Source organism: Quercus suber, unplaced genomic scaffold (genome assembly GCF_002906115.3).
Source record: "Quercus suber isolate HL8 unplaced genomic scaffold, Cork oak 2.0 scaffold_114, whole genome shotgun sequence".
NCBI lineage: Eukaryota > Viridiplantae > Streptophyta > Magnoliopsida > Fagales > Fagaceae > Quercus > Quercus suber.
The window spans coordinates 1,349,423-1,365,908 of record NW_027069579.1 but is presented as its reverse complement, the minus strand read 5'-3'; the positions used below and the strand labels follow the sequence as shown (position 1 = coordinate 1,365,908).

Sequence of the window (16,486 nt, the reverse complement as noted above, 5' to 3'; positions counted from 1 at the left end):
TACAGGCATTATTTTAGTGTTCAGGAACATATCAAGCCTAGCCTATTTTGTTCAAGCATGGCTTAGTATCTAAACAAGAGACATACCATGTTTATAGCATTTTCAAAAACTTCAAATTTTGAATGTTAGAATTTTAGGATTTGAAAAGCATATAGATTTAGTTTCTTAGAAGTTTAATTTGAATATTTTTTTCCTAAAGTTGCACATAAGTGTAATAAATCTAACAGAAATTAAAAATTAAGACTTAAGTACTTAACTATAGTTTTGACTTTTCCAATCATGAATATTATTAAAATTAGGCTTCATGACAAAATAGAAGATAATTTTTTAATAATTTTTTTTTATTAGGTACAATGAAAGAGGAATTGAACGAAAATTTATAACCCAATCGATTATAAATAATTCTTGGGATTCAAAATAACATCAAGCTCTATTTTACTAGGTGATTAAGTTGTAATGTATTGAGAAATAATTATTTTGTATCGAAACTAAATAGATTCTAAGTATACTAATTTAGTTTTAAATCTTAGTATATTTATTGTTGTTGGAAGGTAGCTACTTTGTGATTATATGCTGGCCGTACAAAGATGAAACTCATGAAACCCTGCATCGAGGTTGAGATTGAAGAGTGTGATGATATTATTGTAGACGTGCCAATAGCCATAGACCTGGACCCTGATGAGCAGCCCGATTGTTGTATCTACAGGGTTCCCGAAAAACTCCACAAAGTAAATAAAGAAGCCTACACTCCAATGCTGATTTCAACAGGCCCTTTTCATCACCATGAAAAAAAGTTGAAGAAGATGGAACAGTTGAAATTGAGATATTTCAAGGAAGCCTTATATCGGACTAAAAAGGACCAAAAGGATCTTGCAAAATACATTGTAGAAAATGAAGTACTTATCCGTCATTGTTATGCAGAGATGTTCCATAACATCAACAGTAAAGAATTCATAAAATTGATTCTTTTGGATTCTATTTTTATCATTGAGCACTTGTTGAGGACTAAGGAAAACTCACGGAAGAGTTCGCCCTCAAATGGCACTTCCTACTTCGAATGTGCATGGTGGGTAAGGGATTTATGTCTGTTTAATTGCAAAAAGTACGGAGAAACTGTTGAAATCACACACAAGCTCCAGGTTTAAAAATGGAGAAATGAAAATCACAGAGTGTATGTGGAAACTGTAAAGCTTGTGAATGAATTCGTATGTGTATAATTATCAAGCTCTGTCTCTTATATAATGAGAACGGAGCAGCGGGAAAAGTAACAGAATTAACAAACTATTGATCCAGCCAATACAGTAGAGACACGTGGCTAAGAAGTGTAACAAACTAACTAACCTCCTAATTGACTAACCTTTACAGTGTAAACGACAAACCGTTTTAACACTATGCTACACTATGCTATTGCAGCTTAACACTCCTATGTACAAAATACAAAATACAAGTACAAATCTACTATATACAAGATAACTACTGCTTAACAGAAACCGAGAAGAAGACAATCGAGAATCGGAAAACCCAGAAGAAGCTGATCATGTCCAAAAGAAGGAAAAACCTTGGCTAAGCTATAATATTTTGCAGGACTTGTTATTACTTGAGAACCAGGTTCCATTTTTTGTTCTAAAGGAATTATATAATTCTGCCTACCAAGACCTTCTTATATTAATGTTCAAGAAAATGAGGACAAGTCCTTTCATAAGTTTGTTGTTGATTACTTCAAACATTTTTGCGAAGATTCCGGTTTAAATTGCTCTTTTGATGATTACCAGAATATATTGGAGGGGAAGCAAGTCAGACATTTAACTGATTTCCTAAGATATTTTCTTCTTCCACCAAAATGGAAATTTGGAAAAAGTATTAGACGTCTACCTTGTGCAACAAAGTTAGCTGAGGCAGGAGTGGAATTCAGAAAAGTAAAAAATAGACGCTTGCTTGACATTAGAAAATGCCCGTGTTTAAATTTGTCATGGATCTTGAGTTGCTTTCCATGCCTCAAATGCTTGCAGAACATGCAACCTGACTTGGAACTCCAATCCTTTATAGTAGGGGATGCAACTGAATGTGTTATCAGAAACCTCACGGCCTTTGAGCAGTGTCATTGTCCACAGGAAACTATCATCTGTAATTATATTGTGCTATTAGATCATCTTATTGACACTGCATAAGATGTGGATCTGCTTGTTGAGAAAAAGATTCTCGTTAACTGGCTAGGAAACAATGAGGCAGTGGTAACTTTGATCAACAAACTTTGTCACCAAATTGTGGAAGGCAATCATTCCTGTTACTATGAACTCAGTGAACAAATTCGCGGGCACTATAGCAGCTGTTGGAGCAAACTCATGGCATCCTTTACAAATCTATATTTCCGTGATTTTTGGAGGGGCGCCACAACTGTTGTTGCAATTGTGGTCCTGTTTTTCACTATCTGGAACTTCGTCACCCCTTCTATCATTCACCGTTAAAAATTTGTGGTTGGTTCAGTGTTTGTTGGAGACTTGGAGTTGGAGTGCTCTGCTTCTGGTTGCTTTAGATGCATCTACACTTTGTAATAATGCTTTGCTTCTAGAGTATACCAAATGTATTCATGTTGTAAGTTTGTGATGTCGTTTCAACAGCATGGACTGGAGGAGTCTGTATTTCAGCAAATATAGCTCTATGATATGTGATCAGAATGAAATCTTATGACATGTAAAGCTAATATTCATTTCTTGCTGTTTTGCTCCAAAACTTTGTTGGGATGTTTGATTCGTGGAATGTTGCGACCATTACCATAACATTAATGATATGTGATGACATACTAGTATACTACAGCGTTTGGTTCGTTTATATGTACATGACAAGATAAAATTACCAAGAGATTCACATTACAATAACAACTTTATTGTAATGTGATTATCTCATGAGATGGTGATAATCTTATACAATGTAGTAATAATTTATTTAAATGAACAAAACAATGTCCATGTCATAACTTGTAATTACAAAATTATCATCGAACAAAATGACATAATCACATAAAGAGTAAAACTTATTACACACTAGTGTGTATACACACAAGTGTCAAGTAACACTAAAATTGTGAGTTTGACTATGGTTTTCAATTTTGAAATCATGAGTTAGACTCACAATTTTAGTGTTATTACACACATCAAAACCTCCAAAATACCACTAAAACATCTTTAACTATTGAATATCCTTAATACCTTTAAAATAAGAAAAATACTCCAAAATCTCTAAATTGGCAAAAATATCTCTTAACTCTCCATTTGACTAAAATACTCCTAAAACATCCAAAATGCCCTTCCAAATTTAGAAAATGACCAGAATACTCGTTAAAAGCCTACAAAATTACCAATAACATCACTGAAACCTCCAAAATGAACAAAATACACAAGAAATCCTCCAAATTGAACGAAATACTCCTAAAGTCTCTAATATGACTACAATACGCTTAAAACCTCCAAAAATTTTAAACACATTGAAAATGACCAAAATACTTCCCAAAACCTCCAAAATTACTGAAATACCAACAATATCTCTAAATTGACCAAAATATCCAAAAATCTCCCAAATAACAAAAGACATCTAAACTCTTCAAAATTGCAAAGTACCTTCATAAACCTTCAAGCTGCCCAAGATACTCATAGAATCTAAAAATGATCAAAATGCTCACAAAACTTATAAAATGACCAAAATTTACTTGAAACGCCCTAAATTGAACAAGAGACAATAAATGTCTCCAAAATCACTAGCATACTCTCAAAACCTTCAAAATAACCAAAATATACCCCCCAACAAAAATGACCATAATACCCTCCAACCTATAAAATAACAAAAATACCCATAAAATCTCCAAATTACCCACTGTAGCTTGTGCATTAGTCTTACCAATTTTATGTTTGCCTCCAACCTAAGCTTGTTGATTGTTGTGTCTAATGGTTTTTCATATTGTGGATATGGGACTATGGGTCTTTGGGGGTCTAGAGTTTAGTAATCTAAGTGAAAGGGTAATTTTGTCATATCTTTTTTTGAGAGTCAAATGCAAAGAAAATAATTTTTAAAGCTAACGTGCAGATGAATTATGGGGTAAAAATTGTTCGGTTTGTTACAATTTGGGCGATGATTGCAATTTTTTATTCTCTATTGCATTGTACATGTAACCTCATAGTTTATAGTGGATTTTTGTTATTAAACCAGATTAATTATATTGAAAATTTATATTTTATATATTTCAGCAAACAAGATATTAAATATTTCCAATTTTTTATTAAAAAGATTTTATGAATTTACTCCTTTGCCCATATTCACTTTTGGCCAATTTGATAAAGTTTTTGATTGATTAAATTTGTTAGTTAAATTTATTAATTCAAGTAAAATTAGATTAGGATTCAACAAGTGGTATCAGAGCTTAATTGATTTATTGGATTATTTCTTGTGTGAATTATGAGATATCTAGGACCGGTAGGTCTAGATGGAATTTGAGAGAAGATTATATTCAGTACAAGTTTGTAGTCCAAGTGTACGTGAGTATGGGTTAAGCTACATTTTCAAAAAAAAAAAAAAGTTTGCTTTGATTAAGTTGGAGCTATCTCAAAAGGAAAAAAAAAATGGTGATAGAATTTGAGTTAAAGTGGAGATTTTTGTGAAATGCCTTAAATTCCTATTGTGGCTTGAAAAGTTAATTGGTTTTTTTTTTTTTTGGGTGTGGAAAGAAAAAACTATTCCTTAGGGTGGAAGAAAAGATTATTCCTTATCAAATAAGTAATGAAATAGGAAGTCTTACAAATAGACAATGATGCAAAGAATGTTTTGGCCAGGAGTTCTTTCCTTAAAATTGAGTAGGGATGGCAATTTTTGCCCAGCCCGGCCCGACCCTAATGGGCTGGGTTTTACCCAGTTCGATTAGGAATAGGGTCGGGTATGGGTTTAAAAAAAAAAAAAACCCGAAGCAAGTCCGGGTCGGGTCCGGGTTTTATAAAAAAACCCGAGACCTGACCCGAGACCCGGCCCGTTTAAAAACCTAGTTCCCTAAATTACAAAAATACCCTCTCTCTATATATATAAACCTATCTAACCCTAATCCGTAATCCCTCATTTCATTTTCTTTAGCCTCCCTCCCTCATTTCATCCTCCCTCATTTCAGCCTCAGTTCGACACTAAAACTCATTTTTCTCTCAACTCTCAACTCAGCCACCTCTCTCAAGTCTCACCTCACCCTCACTGACTCTCACTCACATCTTATTCGCCCCTCACTGCCTCACTCTCACCCTCGTGAAGGAGCACGGATCTCATGGTGGTTGTCGTTTGTCGTGGAGGTGCATGGATCTCGTGGTGGTCGCCGTTTGTCACGAAGGAGCACGAATCTTGTGAGGTCAGGCTAAGATTGCTGAAACCACCGCTGATGAAGCTACTGTCTGAGTTCTTCATTTTTTTGTGGGTTCATTTCCTCTTAATAGTTTTTGTTTTTGGGTTCTTCATTTTTTATGTTTATTTATTATTTATTGTCTAAAAATCTCATTTCAGTAAGACTGATGCTTCAATGTTGATTGATTTGTATTTGTGTTGCTGTTGCTGTTGTTGTATTTGTGTTGCCGTGTATTTGTGTTGCTGTTGATGTTTGTGTTTGTGCTTGTATTTTTTTTTAAATTTAAATTAATAAGATTAGTCGGATTGGGCCACAGATTAGGCGGTGCAGGCTTAACGTAGGCAAAAATAAATTTGGCCTTAATTTTTTGGGTTGGGCCACAAATTGGGCCCAATCCCTAAACGGGGCCCGCGGGGCCCGTGGAGCCCAGCTGGGGCGGGTCTAGGCCCCGGAAAAAAACCCGGTACCCTAAACGAGCCGGGTTCGGGCCATGGATTTTGCCCTGTGGGTCGGGTTCGAATATGGAAAAACTCGGCCCGAACCCGACCCGTTGCCATTCCTAAAATTGAGGGTGAAATGAAGAGAGAAGAAAAGGTGGAAAAAGAAAAACACAAGACTACATTGTTTTAGAGAGAGCTGACTGAATTAAACGAATTTGAAATTGCACAAAAGAATTGAAATTTAGGCAAAATTAGATAGTGCTATTTTTAATCGATGGGGTTGATTAAGGTACTTTTGTGAGTTAATGGGCTGGTTGTTTTTTTTTTTTTTTTTTGGGGCTGAATTAATGCGCTGGTTGTTTTATAATGTAGATGGTGTCATTATCATACCCACACATTAATTCATCTATGTAAAGCCCATTAACACCCGGTTGAAAACCCAACAAAAAGACAGACCCCATCCCCCAACAGGTGTAAAGCCCATACAAAGAAAGGGAAATCAAAGAATGTACAACACAAAATTTAGATAGACTGAAAAGAAAGTGGGAACAGCAAGACTGCAACTGCAAGAGCTAAAGCTGGAGAGGCCAAAGTTGAAGTTGGATCGCAGATGGGGGAGAACGAAGGCGGCGGTGCTGGTGGTGGTGGGACTGGGACTAGGACCTACAGCCACATCTGGTGGGCCCTAGCTAGTGCTGCCCAGTTGGGGTGGGCCATATCTTCCTTCAAAAGAGGCCACGCCGGTGACTCCCACTTCATGCCTTTCAAAGCCTTCTCCGTCGCCTCCCTCTTCGTCGGCTCCACCGCCACCGCCACCGTTTCCGTCTTCCACTTCTCCGGCATCCACAAGGTCCGCTTCTCTCTCTCTCTGGCATTTTAGGGGCTTTTTAGTCTTTTCCATATCAAGTCAAGGCTGTGAAATAGTGTGGAACAACTTAAGTAAATAATTCATGTACTATTTATGAGAAAAAAAGAACAGCATAAACTATTTTCATTACGAAGAACTAAGGGGTATTGGTCGTTACTTAAACTGTGTGTCTTTTTTTTTTTGTAGTTCATCTGACATGATTGAATATGTTATCTGCATATTTACTTTACTACTTGTGTAAGATGGGTCTTAAACAATCTTCTATGTGTCTCCTTCAAAATTCATATGATAGAAAACTGGATTAGGATGCTTCGGAGTCCTTACGTAATTCAATGATAGGTTTTGTAAAAGGGCGAAACTTAGGTACAGTTACTTATGTACACTGCACTAGGTCCCTCAATTAAATTCAAACACAAGGCTGTATTGACTAATGAAGCATAACTACTCTAATGTGTTTTAATATAATTGGGAAATGTAATGCACCTATGTTTTACCCTTCACAAAATCTTTTTATATCTATTTTGAAATGGGCGGGTTAGATTTTGTTTGCCACATCATCAATACTTTAAATTGAACCAAAATGGTGATAGTCAACGTTTGTTTAAATGTTGCTGACGTGACGAAATTTAGTTCACTTATTTCAATATGGATGGATAGGATTTCAAAATTTTTTTGGTGAAGTTCCCTTAAGAACTCTAGAGGATGGATCCGTAGAAACACAGCCTGAGAACAAAATTAAATGAACTTGTCTGTTCATTTGTCGACACTGTTTAATTTGAGTATGTTGATCATTAAATAAAATGAAAGAGGAAAAATAAAAACATTTGATGTGATTTTGGTCTTCTGTTAGTTCCAATAAGTGTTTATCAATCACAGGTAACTTCTAGGGTTCTAGTCCTTTTTTTGGCTATAGTTAAAAAAGGTTGGCAGTGCGTCCTGGTGGTAACTTGCCCATGTCATGATAAGCATTGAACAAAACAGATATTCTTTACTCATATTTTCTGGAAATAGAATTTCTTTGTTTAGTGTCTACTATTGTTTGATATATTTAGTTGTTAACCAGTATCTGGTGATGATGGTAACAGTATGAGTCATCTAATTTGTTATTTGAAGTTGAGTTGAGTCCTTTCCCCCAACTTGATTTTTTTTTTTTCAAATATGAGTGATTTTAGCTGGGGTGTACTGAGAGCATTAATGCTTGAAAAGTTTTCCAACACATGTGAGCTCTATTTTACCTTTATTGGTTCTGAATTTTGAACCTCCTAACTGGAATTATGCCCTCTTGGCTGTATATAAAAACTGAGCTATACTTCGTTGGTGTGTCATTACTTGGAAGGGATTGTGTTTCAATTATATCTTGGCTCCATTGCATTGAGTTAAATTTTGGGTGTAAAAAGATGTTCTCTTTCTTTTTGCAGATGTTAGAGATAATCTTTTAAAATTTTATTTCTTTTATCTCTTCTCTTTTTCTTCTTCCAACCTCCTGGCAGTTAAGTCAAGTACTTTTGCCTCTTTTTGTCACCCTAAATTTCTACTTTTTCTATTCTCATCTCCAAACATACTTCAAACCCTCTATGATGTCACCTAAAATCCTAATTTTTTATTCTATACTAAGCTGATATTTTTTTGGCAGACAAATTGCTACCATGAGTTCAACAATTTATCAGCTATGATAATTGATCAGTAAATCATTGTGCATCTTTTCCACCTCATTGTCACTAATTATATAGGGATTATGAAACTTGCTTCATTTGTTGTTTGGCTGTTTGTAATGGATAATAATTTTTCATTTGACAATGTTTGAAGATCTTATTGCTAATCACTAGAAAAGAGTAATAGGGAGGGGGGACTAACAATAGGAAAAGTGACACCATCTTGCAGACCCACGTGACACCCATCTCGCCGTGACGCCGCTGCTGGCTTTGATCTGCTCCAGCCTTCACATTTCACACTCAACTGACTCAAGTATTTAATCTATCCTTCAAAATCTCAAAATCTATGCTTGTGGTGTTTGTGTTTTAGTGAATCTGTGCTTATGTTATTTTTTTTGGCTTTTTGGCTTTGTGACTGTCTTTGTGAATTGTGACTCTGTGTTTGTTTGTGACTATCTCTCTTATATTATATAGAAAAGAGAGAGAGTGTAGAGTCTCCAGAGATTTGAGAAAATATCAAAGTTTGACTATTTGTTGTGTGGTAGTTGGGTAATAAAATAGGGACAAGTCACAACAATAGGAAAAGTGATTCAACTTTCAAGGAATTAAAATGGTAAAGTGTTTGTCGGTAGTGCATAATAAAATCATAGTGTCGATAGTGTCCTTTGAAACAAAATGGAAAATGATTTTTTGGCTGACTTTTTGATGTTATACATTAAAAATGATATAGCTTCAACATTTAGTTTAGATTTAATCATAGATGATTTTGAAGATTTGAAAGAGTGTCGAATTATTAAGAAACAATAGTATTTCTTGTCTTTTGTTTTTGTTGGTAGATGATTGTATCTTAATATATTAAGATACAATGATTTTTGAGTATTTGTCTTGGTTGATAGTTTATTAATACTATATGAATGCATATTTGGAAAAAAAAAAATTCGAGTATCTCTGGCCCCCCCCGGCTTGAAATCCAAGGTTCGTCCCTGGCTAGAGTAGAAATTTTATTTTGTATAAAAAAAAAAAAATCTAAATTCTCTAAAATGATCAAAATATCCAAATGCTTCCAAAAATAGCATCGAAACCTCCAAAATTCCCTTAAGACCTCTAAATTGACTGAATATCCCAAATACCTCCAAAAGTGGTTTAAATGCCCCTAAAATCTCCAAAATGGCAAAACTACCTCTAAAGTCTAAACTCTTCAAATTGACCAAGATGCCTACCAAATCTAAATTTAACCAAAATACCCTCAAAATGTCCAAAGTGGCCAAAAGTACCATCTCTCTAAATCACCAAAATTAACTTGAAACTCCCAAATTGACTAAAATTCCCACCCAAATGTCTCCAAAATAACCATAATACTCTCAAAACCTCCAAAATGATCAAAATATTACTCCACCTCCCGCACGTGAAACATCCAAAATGAACCAATTACCCTAAAAAAAACTTTTAAAGTGACTGAAATCCACCTCCCATACCTCTAAAATAACCAAGCACCTCATAAATCTCTAATATGAAATTAAGTAACCTTAAAATCTCTAAAATACCCATTGTACCTCGTTGTGTTTTAGCCTCATCGATTTCATGTTAGCCTTCAGCCTAAAGCTTGTTGATTAGTGTGAACCTTTTTTTAGATTGAATTTAAGAGTTCAGGTGTGCACTCTACATTACTATTAGATTAAGATTAAGGATAAATAATAGTAGGTTGACAATTTGGTAATCTAAATGTAAAAAGGTTGTCATCTCATTTTCTAATAAACACATTCAAGGCATGTGACTGCTAAAGTTAACATCCAGATGAACTGTGGGGTACAAATAGTCAGGTTTGTTTCTATTAGGGAATTGATCATGAGCTTTTATAGTTTGTGTTGCAAACAAGTACCCCAATGGTTTAGGGTGAATTTCTATAGTTAACCCAAATTTAAATTATATTCAACATTTAAAAAAAAGAAACTATTAAATTCAGGTGTAAAATGCAATTAGACTTCCTAAACTTTTATAGGGCTGCACTTGTTGAGAAATTGCCTCAAATTCTTATTGTGACTTAGAAAACTAATTCAGTTTTCTACTTGAAAAAAGGAAATATTAATTTGGTTATTTTTTGGGTTTCCTTTGTGTGGAAGGAAAGGCGGCTATTTCTTGGAATAGAATGTAAGCCTCTTCCTTGTCAAAGACATAATGTATTTTTGCTTGTCTACCATGTTTAGGAATTAAAGTCTTATAAATAGATAGTGTGTAGCAAATGATTTGATAACTTTGGCCCAAGGGCCCCTGTGGGAAGAGGAGACAATCTTAAAATTGAGCATGAAACCAAAAGAAAGGAAAATTAATTTTAGGTTTTCTCTAGGGAAATATTTTTGGGGTGCTACATCCATATATAAAAGTAGTTGTATCCTAGGCGAGTGAAAATCTTAGGTGAGTTCAATTATTTTCTAAAGAGAAGATGCATTGTATTTAGCGTAGATCTCAAGTTAGGCATAATCTTAAAAAGATATTGTAATTTATTTTATAATAGTGAATTTATTTAGAGTTTGTCCTATGGTTTTTCCTTTTGAGAATAAATGATTTTCCTAAATCTGTGATTGTGTGTGTGATTAATATCTTGATACGGTAATTGTTGTGATAAAGTTTTTGATTGATTAAATTTGTTAGTAGAATTTATTAATTCTAGTAAGACTAGATTAGGATTCAACAAGTGGTATCAAAGCTTAGTTGATTTATTGGATTATTTCTTGTGTGAATTATGAGATATCTAGGACCGGTAGGTCCTTATGGAATTTGAGAGAAGATTATATTCGGTACAAGTTTGCAGTCCAAGTGTACATGAGTATGGGTTAAGCGGCGTAAGTAGTGATTTTTTTTTTTTTTTTTTCAAGAAAAAGTCTGCTTTGATTAAGTTGGAGCTATCTCAAAAGGAATAAAAAAAAAATGGTGATAGAATTTGAGTTAGAGTGGAGATTTTTGTGAAATGCCTTAAATTCCTATTGTGACTTGAAAAGCTAATTGGTTTTTCTGTTAAAGAAAGAAAAACTAAAATGGTTTTTTTTTTTTTTTTTGGTTTCCTTGGTGTGGAAAAAAAAAACTATTCCTTAGAGTGGAAGAAAAGATTATTCCTTATGAAATAAGAATGAAATATGAACTCTTACAAATAGACAATGATGCAAAGAATGCTTTGGCCCATGAGTTCTTTCCTTAAAATTGGGGGTGAAATGAAGAGAGAGGGAAAGGAGGAAAAAGAAAAACACAAGACTACGTTGTTTTAGAGAGAGCTGACTGAATTAAACGAATTTGAAATTACACAACAGAATTGAAATTTAGGCAAAATTAGATAGTACAATTTTTAATCAATGGGGTTGATGGGTTTTAGGTACATTTGTGAGTTAATAGGCTGGTTTTTTTTTTGGGGGGGGTGTGGGGGGCTGAATTAATGGGCTGGTTGTTTTATAATGTAAATGGTGTCATTATCATACCCACACATTAATTCATCTACGTAAAGCCCATTAACACCCGGTTGAAAACCCAACAAAAAGACAGACCCCATCCCCCAACAGTTATAAAGCCCAAGTAAAGCCCATACAAAGAAAGGGAAATCAAAGAATGTACAACAAAATTTAGATAGACTGAAAAGAAAGTGGGAAGAGCAAGACTGCAACTGCAAGAGCTAAAGCTGGAGAGGCCAAAGTTGAAGTTGGATCGCAGATGGAGGAGAACGAAGGCGGCGGTGCCGGTGGTGTTGGTGTGACTGGGACTGGGACTGGGAACTACAGCCACATCTGGTGGGCCCTAGCTAGTGCTGCCCAGTTGGGGTGGGCCATATCTTCCTTCAAAAGAGGCCACGCCGGCGACTCCCACTTCATGCCTTTCAAAGCCTTCTCCGTCGCCTCCCTCTTCGTCGGCGCCACCGCCACCGCCGCCGTTTCCGGCCTCCACGTTTCCGGCATCCACAAGGTCCGCTTCTCTCTCTCTCTGGCATTTTAGGGGCTTTTTAGTCTTTCCAATATCAAGTCAAGGCTGTGAAATAGTGTCGAACAACTTAAGTAAATAATTCATGTACTATTTATGAGAAAGAAAGAACAACATAAACTATTTTCATTACGAAGAACTAAGGAGTACAGGTCATTGCTTAAACTGTGTGTCTCTTTTTGTAGTTCATCTGACATGATTGAATATGTTATCTGCAGATTTACTTTACTGCTTGTGTAAGATGGGTCTTAAACAATCTTCAATGTGTCTCCTTCAAAATTCATATGATAGAAACCCGGATTAGGATGCTTCGGAGTCCTTAGGTAATTCAATAATAGGTTTCGTAAAACGGCAAAACTTAGATACAGTTACTTATGTACACTACATTAGGTTCCTCAATTAAATTCAAACACAAGACTGTATTGACTAACGAAGCATAACTAGTCTAATGTGTTTTAATTTATGGGGAAACGTAATGTACCTATGTTTTACCCTTCACAAAATCTTTTTATATCTATTTTGAAATGGGCGGGCTAGATTTTGTTTGCCACATCATCAATAATTTAAATGGTGATAGTCAATGTTTGACATGACGAAATTTAGTTCACTTATTTCAATATGGATGGATAGGATTTCAGAAATTTTATGGTGAAGTTCCCTTAAGAACTCTAGAGGATGGATCCGTAGAAACACAGCCTGAGAACAAAATTAAATGAACTTGTCTGTTCATTTGTCAACACTGTTTAATTTGAGTTTGTTGATCATTAAATAAATTGAAAGAGGAAAAAGAAAAATATTTGATGTGATTTTGGTCTTCTGTTAGTTGCAAAAAGTGTTTATTAATCACAGGCTTTAGTTGAAAAAGGCTGGCAGTGTGTTCTGGAGGTAACTTGCCCATGCAGGATAAGCATTGAACAAAACAGATATTCTTTCCACATATTATCTGGAAATAGAATTTCTTTGTTTAGTGTCTACCTATTGTTTGATCTATTTTATTGTTAACCAGTATCTGGTGATGATGGTAACAGAGTGAGTCATTGAACTTGTTATTTGAAGCTGAGTTGAGTGCTTTCCCAAAACTTGATTTTTTTTCATGTATGAATGATTTTAGCTGGGGTGTAATGAGAACATTATTGCTTGAAAAGTTTTCCAACACGAGTGATGGTGTGAGCTCTATTTTACCTTTGATTGGTTCCGAATTTTCTACCTCTTAACTGGAGTTATGCCCTCTCGGCCATATATACAAAATGTGCTACACTTCGTTGGTGTGTCATTACTTGGAAGGGATTGTGTTTCAATTATACCTTGGCTTCATTGCTTTGAGTTAAATTTTGGATGTAAAAATATATTCTCTTTCTTTTGGTAGATGTCTTTTAAATTGTTATTTCTTTTTCCTTTTCTCTTTTTCTTCTTCCAACCTCCATGCAGTTAGAGTCAAGTACTTTTACCTCTTTTTGTCACCCTAAAGTTGTACCTTTTCAGTTCTTATCTCCAAACATACTTCCAACCGTCTATGCTGTCACCTAAAATTCTAATTTTATCATCCTATACTAAGCTGATATTCTTTTGGCAGACAAATTGCTACTATGAGTTCAACAATTTATCAGCTATGATAATTGATCAATAAATCATTGTGCATCTTTTCCACCTCATTATCACTAATTATATAGGGATTATGAAACTTAGGTCGCTTGTACCGTTTGAACTTGAGCACATTGGCATAATAATTAAACTCTCACTATACCTAAAAGTGAAGAACTTTGTTCCAAGCGAGTGTTTGGTTTTTTTATTTATTAATTTTAAACTGTTGAAAATGATCTCAATGTTGCACATCTTATATAGGTGGAGGACCTCCTGGAAGTGGGTGCAAATATAAGAACTGGACTTGGAGTTCGTCCAAGGGCACGAGATGAAGAAGTTACTTCTCATATACATAAATTGGAATATTATTGTTATTTTTAGGTGCCGAGTTTTATTTCTGAGAATGATTGTAGCTTTGTCTGGCCATCTTCTTTGAAGATCATTGTCTATGTTTTTTAATGAAAACAAATCCATTTACAGAGAATGGATATCATGCATGCGTAAAAGCACACTCCTGGTTACACTTTTCTGTTTCTTTTCAAAGAGAATCTAGCAGAAGATTTTTCTATTATTAAGAACCGTCCTTGCTTCTCTCAAACCAGAAGTAATATGTTGTGTGCTCTTTGTCCATGATGAACAAATGGGTGAGAAATTTCCTGTATGCTTGAGTTTCCTTTTCTTTTTCTTAGATAATCCATGATAAGAAGCTTGCTACCACTGATTACATTGAGTTAATATCTGGATTTATATTCTATAACAATTCAGTGTAAAACCATATGTTTACACCCTCCAATAATGTTTTCGCAGGTTAAAAAAATTAGGATTTAGGTGACAGCGAGGGTAGAAGTATGTTTGGAGGTAAGTACTGAAAAAGTTGCATGTCGATTTGAATGAATCATCTTTTCTGCAGAGGATAGCAAGTTACAGTCGTCCTTCTAATTCTGTCCACACAACACATGGGTTGTTGGAAGTTGGGAAGGCCATCAGTGCAGGGTGGGACTCTTTGTATAGTTTTGCTGGATATAAAGTAGGGATGGTTTTAGCATGATGCTTGGAGTGGTATTAGTCATTTGGTTCCTTTATTTCTTAAGCTATTCTAGCTAGTTGCAAATAAAGATGCTATGATGTTTGAAATTTGAATATATGGAGGTGATTAATGGTGGGGTGCGTTGGAATCCATTTGAGGCCTGTTCAAAATTGGACTAATTTCTTTGAGGTGGTGTTCTCAGCTTGGATCAATATGGGTTTCGAGGACAAGGTGTTTCAGAAATTAATAAAAATGGTTGTTTTAGTGCTCATTTGTATTATGAGATATTATAAATGAACTAATACGTTTTGGGAATGTACCAGTGCTCAGAAATGTTGGTTAGAATCAGGGGTGTTCAAAAAGCTCTCACTGAGTTGGCATATGCTTTTCATTGAACTGGTGGGGAAAGTGTTGCAAACACTTCACACATTGGATCTGAAGACATTTTTCGTGGCTATATGGATGTAATAGAAATGTTCAATGGAGAGGAGAGACAAATCAGCGGGCTCAAGCTTCATTCCATTGAAATGGAAGCCGCCACCACCTCATCATTTTAAGATGAACATGGCACTGACATCTTTCATTGCAACCAACAGAGTGAGCTTTGGGATTGTTATTAGAGACACAAATCTTCTATCTCATTTTTCTTGTACCACTTTATGCTTCACAAATTAAAACTTGACACATGGCCACTTATTTAATTAAATTTTACCCTTTTGCATTTCTTATTTCAGTTGCTCAAAATAATATATATATATATATATATATATATCCAATATCTTGTTTGAAGTTAAGGCTTTCAGTGATAAGTGAGGCTGCCATCTGTAGTTGATCACCCTAAGAGGAGGCTGGTCTCTGCAGCACCATAACTGCTCCATTGTTGTAGGTCTAAATCTTTTGTCTCACTTTTTTTGTATCGTCTCTATATCCCACAAGTAAAAACTTGCCACTTGTCAACTTATTTAATTAATTAGTAATTTTTTGCATTTCTTTATTTCAGTTGCTCAAAATAAATATTAAAAAGAAAAAAAAAATCCAAGACCCAACAACAGACCCCATTGCTACCCAGTTCACAAATCCTCACTAGCGGAACTAACAAGAGGTCTTTGGCGTCATCAACGCAGTTATCCTCTACCAGCAGACCACACAACCAGCTCATTGTCTTCTTCGAATCTGTAAACCATATCCACTGCCTCCTTGTCTTCTTCAAAGACATTGTCTTCTTCAAATCCCATACAAGTTTTAGCAAGTCAAAAGACCAAAAACCCACTAATGTTTACATAAGATCTCCACCAGAAAAATGACCAACCAACATTTTAGTCCACCCAACAAATCGTAAAGAGCCAAACTTCCAGAGAGACCCATTTCACTTTGTGGCTTGAATTTGCAAATCTAGATGAAAAAAATGGGAGTTGAAAGCCTAAGAGCCTTGGAGATCAAACAGTAGAATAGGAATCCAAATGAATGTTGGTGGTGGTGGTGATTGGCCGGCATTGATGTCGCTGGCGATCTTTTGTTAGTGCCGCCCACGAACTTTGGTGGTGGAGGATCGGCAGTGAGATGTTTTGGGTTTTTTATTTTATTTTTATT

The 16,486-nt window shown here is 35.2% G+C and overlaps 2 protein-coding genes across 3 annotated transcripts; both read left to right on the top strand.

The window, feature by feature from the left end:
• The first annotated feature begins 587 nt into the window (after window positions 1-587).
• Window positions 588-2,465, top strand: LOC112021032 (UPF0481 protein At3g47200). Its single transcript, XM_065775543.1, is given in 3 exon segments — window positions 588-1,026; window positions 1,532-1,690; window positions 1,738-2,465. Coding segments are annotated over 3 exon segments (1,326 nt in total).
• Window positions 2,466-6,307: 3,842 nt separating this feature from the next.
• Window positions 6,308-14,584, top strand: LOC112001095 (uncharacterized). 2 transcript variants are annotated; one of them, XM_065775569.1, is made up of 2 exons: window positions 6,308-6,658; window positions 14,131-14,584. In XM_065775569.1, exons 1-2 carry the CDS (start codon window positions 6,419-6,421, stop codon window positions 14,248-14,250), a joined length of 360 nt encoding a protein of 119 aa, XP_065631641.1. In that variant the 5' UTR covers window positions 6,308-6,418; the 3' UTR covers window positions 14,251-14,584. The 2 variants fall into 2 exon arrangements, 1 of the variants encoding a protein (XP_065631641.1); XR_010629781.1 differs by lacking the exon at window positions 6,308-6,658 and adding an exon at window positions 8,648-12,273 and having other exon boundaries at window positions 14,131-14,209.
• The last annotated feature ends 1,902 nt before the right edge of the window (window positions 14,585-16,486 follow it).

Bases quoted from the DNA above. Each gene is read 5' to 3' on its own strand.
- LOC112001095 (XM_065775569.1), top strand. From the start codon at position 6,419: ATGGGGGAGAACGAAGGCGGCGGTGCTGGTGGTGGTGGGACTGGGACT. The intron at 6,659-14,130 runs GTCCGCTTCTCT...CATCTTATATAG, and splicing joins ACTTCTCCGGCATCCACAAG to GTGGAGGACCTCCTGGAAGT.